At 32.6% G+C, this 4,891-nt stretch overlaps 1 protein-coding gene across 1 annotated transcript in view; it reads right to left on the bottom strand.

Annotated features, from left to right (window-relative positions):
* LOC117176990 (aldo-keto reductase AKR2E4-like) overlaps nucleotides 1-4,118 on the bottom strand; it is a 16,687-nt gene extending 12,569 nt beyond the window's left edge. Inside the window, exons 1-2 of the mRNA XM_033367431.1 lie at nucleotides 4,002-4,118; nucleotides 3,819-3,907 (exon numbers count right to left, since the gene is read on the bottom strand). Of these exons, the coding sequence (XP_033223322.1) occupies nucleotides 3,819-3,890 (72 nt within the window). The 5' untranslated portion in view covers nucleotides 3,891-3,907; nucleotides 4,002-4,118. The remainder of the gene's footprint in view (nucleotides 1-3,818; nucleotides 3,908-4,001) is intronic.
* Nucleotides 4,119-4,891: the final 773 nt, after the last annotated feature.

Below are 4,891 nucleotides of genomic sequence, written 5' to 3'. Positions count from 1 at the left end.
GACACCCTGCGAAATTCAGTTTACTTAAAAACTCCTCCAAATAGCCAGTTAGCCACCGAAAACGAATCGTGAAGTCGGGGGGACTCGGGCTCGTGCTCGTGCATTTTCGGCATTTCTTCAATTTCTTTCAAATGGGGAGCAAGATATAAATAGAAGACCACCGAAGTCTTCCGAAGCCTTCAGATCGGCAATCATCGTACAGCAGAACTCCGAGGTCGAATCGTGCATTTTCGGCTTACATACGAACTCACAGTGGTAATCATGCACTTTCTGTTTTGCGGCTCCCAAACGGTAGGTATGGTGGGGGTAAATTTCATCCACGATCTGGCAGCTCTGGGCTGGCCTACGCAACATGTAACAGAGCCGCCTCAGGGACACGCTACGCTTGAATTTGTCGCTCCCAGATGGGAGAGTGGTAGGGGTCGAAAAATCCCACGTTTTGGAGACACTGCTAAAAACCTAAGTTTACAGAATATTAGTAAGAGAAAAGAACTCTGAGGCGGAAGCTAGTATACCTAGTGTACCCCGTTCCAAGAGTAATCGTTTTCAAAGTCCGCTTTGCCTTTTATACGCTACGCTTAGCTAATTTTTCCTCCGGGAACTTTGATTTTGCGCTTCAAGAGCCATTTTATAGAAAACATTCTAAGTCCAAGAAAGGACATTATTTGAACTCTAACGGAAAACGTCCAATCTTTGATAAAATTTTGAAAATTATTTTAAGTCCAGAGGACTGAATTGACTTAGGCGAAAAATGCCAAGATTAAATGAAAATTTTTCTAAGTCCCATAGTGGCAATTTATACTTAGACGAGAAATGTCTTATTTGAGAAAATCTCAGACTTTATGGTAAAGTGCTGCGTAGCCAGAATTTGAACTATTATCTAAAATAGAATTTCTTAAATCAACCGAAGAGCAAGGTATTTTATACCCATTAACCTTGGCCAAGTAAGTTGGATTTTGAAATACGAAGGCTTATTTCGAGAACCTTAATTCTTTATGGGCAGACGGGAGTATACCTCTCTAAATCTGGTCAAGAAAAGTTTTATATCTCGATCCGAAGCAAGAGAATATTTCTAGACAGCCTGAGTGTAAGTCTAAGAGACTTTCCCTTTTAAAAGAATAAAATTGTAGAGGCAGTACATCCAGAACTGGAAATATCCAGATTATAACAAAATAAGTTATAAGCAATACCTTGCCTTCCCTCGTCCTAATCCTCGTAAATCAGGTAGACGAGTGCCTGTAGTCCGAGAGCGACTCGACTCAGGTCTATAATATAAACAGCGTGCGAACATAGTCCTAGTGGACAGGTGACACCTTTTGCCCTGCGTGAGGACACTACACAAAAGCGAAGTGTAAAAACTTAATGAGTTGCTATTGAGCCTCTTTTGTTAGAAAGTAAAACGATCATAGATGATTATTGCGGATTAATAAAAACAGTAAATTTAAGAAAAGGCTCTCCAGCGCAGAGACCTGTATGCGAATAGAGTTCATTGAACCTCGAAAGGTTAAAATCTAAAGATAGCGAGCGAAATTATTTAAGAGTTGAGTCTTCCTCTTTCAGTATAAAAGATTATTTAGCTACGGCTTACATCTACGAATGTGAAAATTATTAAAACTTTGAATACGGAAAAACCGATATTTTACACATATGATTTTACTACGGCATCAACCAAAGAGTTGTTTTAATAAATTTAATCTAGCATAGGGAAAAATAACATGTAAAATTAGAATAGGAATATTTTCTCAATTAAATACTATTATACAGAGCATAAAATCTCATTCATCCTCCATGCGCAACCACAAATCTTAATAAAATTAATTATAACAATTTAAGTTGTTATACAATTAATCAGTTTCAAAGTAGAAGGGAAGCCTAATCAGTTTCATTTTTCTTCATTTCATTTATTGCAAATGTGAGAAGAATAAATAATTGAATATAAACTCAGAAGTTTACTTTTTATTACGAAAGTAAAGTAGTATTATTTAAAGTTTTAGATCAAACGTACATAAAATAATAAACTTTCCTTCGCAGGAAATAAGAAACGATTGAATGATTGCTTTACTAAATCGGTTTCTATTAAGACATTAGATTAGACGACCCTCTTCTGAATCGTAATGACACGTTTGAATCGGACCTCAACCTCATTATTTTTTTACATTTTTTAATCAGATCGAAAATTTTGAGGATATGCTCCCTTACTTCACAAAACATTAAAAAATTTGAAATCAGCGAGGGAGTGAAACTAATTATATACCAGAGTGTCAGATTCTGGTATGCATTTTCATTTGGAAACAGTATAGGGCATATCCATAAAATAGATTCTTAATAAATAAATAAAACGTTAAAATTGAAATAGTAGTGAGTCGGTTGCTATCAGAAATATCCAATTAAGATTGCGGATTCATTAATCATACAGAGCGATTCGAATTTTCCCAATCGGCTCTTTGTTTCTACGAATAACGAATCCCGCTGAAAAAGTTTGATAGGATATGATAATAAAACATTAATACGTTTCAATCCGTTTTCTTTATCCGCAATTTTAAGTACTTGATTTATATTTTTATCAAACGCTTTTTATAGAAAGTATGCTATCACAAATTCTTATCTTCACTTTAATACGCTTTTTAAATATAAATCGAATGAAAGCTTTCCAAATTTAATGGGAAATATTATATTTTTCTTATTTAAACTCTATTAAGTCTAAATAGCACAAAACATGTATCAAATTCTATGTTCCAGAATCTTGGAAGTTTATATCTGATTTCCTCTGTTGACATTGATATTAATGTTGACATCAATTTTTCCCCATTGAAATTCGATCAAATGTTATCTTACAGGAGAGTTGTATCTCTAACCCTATGTCTCTAAATCTCGAAAATTTTCATAAAATTCTATCCGTTGTAAATTTTCATATTTTTTCTATCAACATTTTCTTGTTAAGCTATATGAAATGCAAAACCAAAACCAAACTTCTCGAGAAATCTTATACTTTTCTGCCAATATATTTTTATTAAAACTGTATCAAATCTCCTGCAATTAGGAAATTTTTATAGGAATGTATAAGATGTCTCGACGAATAGAGTTGGATAAAATCTCCCAAGATTATGGAAAATATGATTTAATACATGTCCAGTGCCGCAATAAGATTCAATAGATATTAATGAGAATCTCTTGACAGAATTAAAAGTATATAAGATTTCTCGATCAATAGAATTTGGTAGAAATTTCCAAAATTTTGCAAGATAGGATACGATACAAGTTCTGTGTGGATAAGATTTAATGGAGGCATCATGAAAATATGATAATAGAAAAGTATAGGAATTACGCATTGATAGAATTTTATTTTATAGATAGTGCTGATAGATTTTTATTCGTAAAATTCGTTTGCTTGCACTAGATAGGATTTTTATCAAATGTTCAGATACAATTTGATTCGCGTAATTTTGGTTTCATTCGATTTGATAGGATTTGTATCAAATGTGCTTCAAGCAGTTGGTTGATTTTGATTAAATATTTTTGAAATGAATAGCATTTTAATTCGACATAATGTTTTTTGTGGATAGAGAATCTATCAAATTTTATCATTTGGTTTGCTTTTTCGAGGGGAAATTATATCAAATACTGATAAGTCCGCTAATACTAAAAATTACGAAACATACAGTATAAAGATAATAATTGATTAATTAATTTAATCAAATTAAAGCAGAAATGTGATTATTCTCAAAACAGATATCATTAAAAATGGGACTGCAGAATGCTAAATCAGAATCAATATAATGACATGTATCAAGTGATAGTTTTGTAATAATTCTACATACAACGCCTTGCCAAGTTCCTAGTCCTATAACAGGTACTATTAATCCGTTGTTAAGAGCAATTGTAGAACACATCCTAGCAGCAGATCAAGCTGAAAATCAAACATATTCAGATTCAGTAACCAAACGCTAATATTAAAAATCTGTTGAAAATAAATTCATAAGACATCATTATTGATTTCTTACCTTAAATTAAGAAATACACACTAGATCAGCGGAAAAAGCAAAGATCATAAAGTACCGGAAAATTATCTTGACTGTAGACACCACTGTTCTGTGATCAGTGTTAACTTTGACTGATATCTTTGCTGACTGGCGTAAAATTCTTCTGGGATCTTGCCTTAAAGCCTCTTTCGCCAGAGAGCGCCAGTAAGATTTTCGCACGAAAATTCAAATTGATATTATGAATCAATAAAGGCCGAGCTAAAAGCGATAAAAGGATTCATGTGCACCTTCTTTACAAACTTTAAGAGGTTTCAAGTTTTACGCGCTCAATATTTATGGTTTCAAAATTTAAAGCTCCCTTTGGAAGCATTTGTATGATTTCGAATGCAAGTTTCAATACTTCTAAACTTGAATATTACCAATTTGGATAGACGTTTGAAATTGAATGTTTTCTCTCTAGAAAAATGAAGAACTTGAACGTTGATCAGTATACAAAATTGAAAGCGTTCAGTGTTTCTTTTACAAGTTTATATGGCATAAATTTTAATTTCACATATAAAAATTTAGACTGTCATCTTTCCCGAAAAGAAGAGTTTTATCTTCGATTTGTTTTAATGATAAGATCCCAATTTATAAATTGTTTTCGAATGCCTTAAAATGAGAAATAATGAAGGCTTCTATTAAAGCTCTAAATTATTAAGTCTAATTCTTCAGTTTTATTCTGATGTTAAAAAAACCAGAGGCTTCAAGTTGGCCGAATGGTTAAAGTTTTCTAAAATAAGAGAACGCGTTTTTAATTAATTTCAAATAAGTTTAGACCAATTTAATTTCGAATCAGGCAGAGGTTCAGCTTAGGGTGCCAGAATGATTCATTATTTAAATTATATAACTTTATGGAAAAATAAAGGAAC

Source organism: Belonocnema kinseyi, chromosome 7 (assembly GCF_010883055.1).
Source record: "Belonocnema kinseyi isolate 2016_QV_RU_SX_M_011 chromosome 7, B_treatae_v1, whole genome shotgun sequence".
In the NCBI taxonomy this organism is placed as follows: Eukaryota; Metazoa; Arthropoda; class Insecta; order Hymenoptera; family Cynipidae; genus Belonocnema; species Belonocnema kinseyi.
Note: the sequence above shows the minus strand (reverse complement) of the source record. Positions and strands in the feature narration are given on the sequence as shown.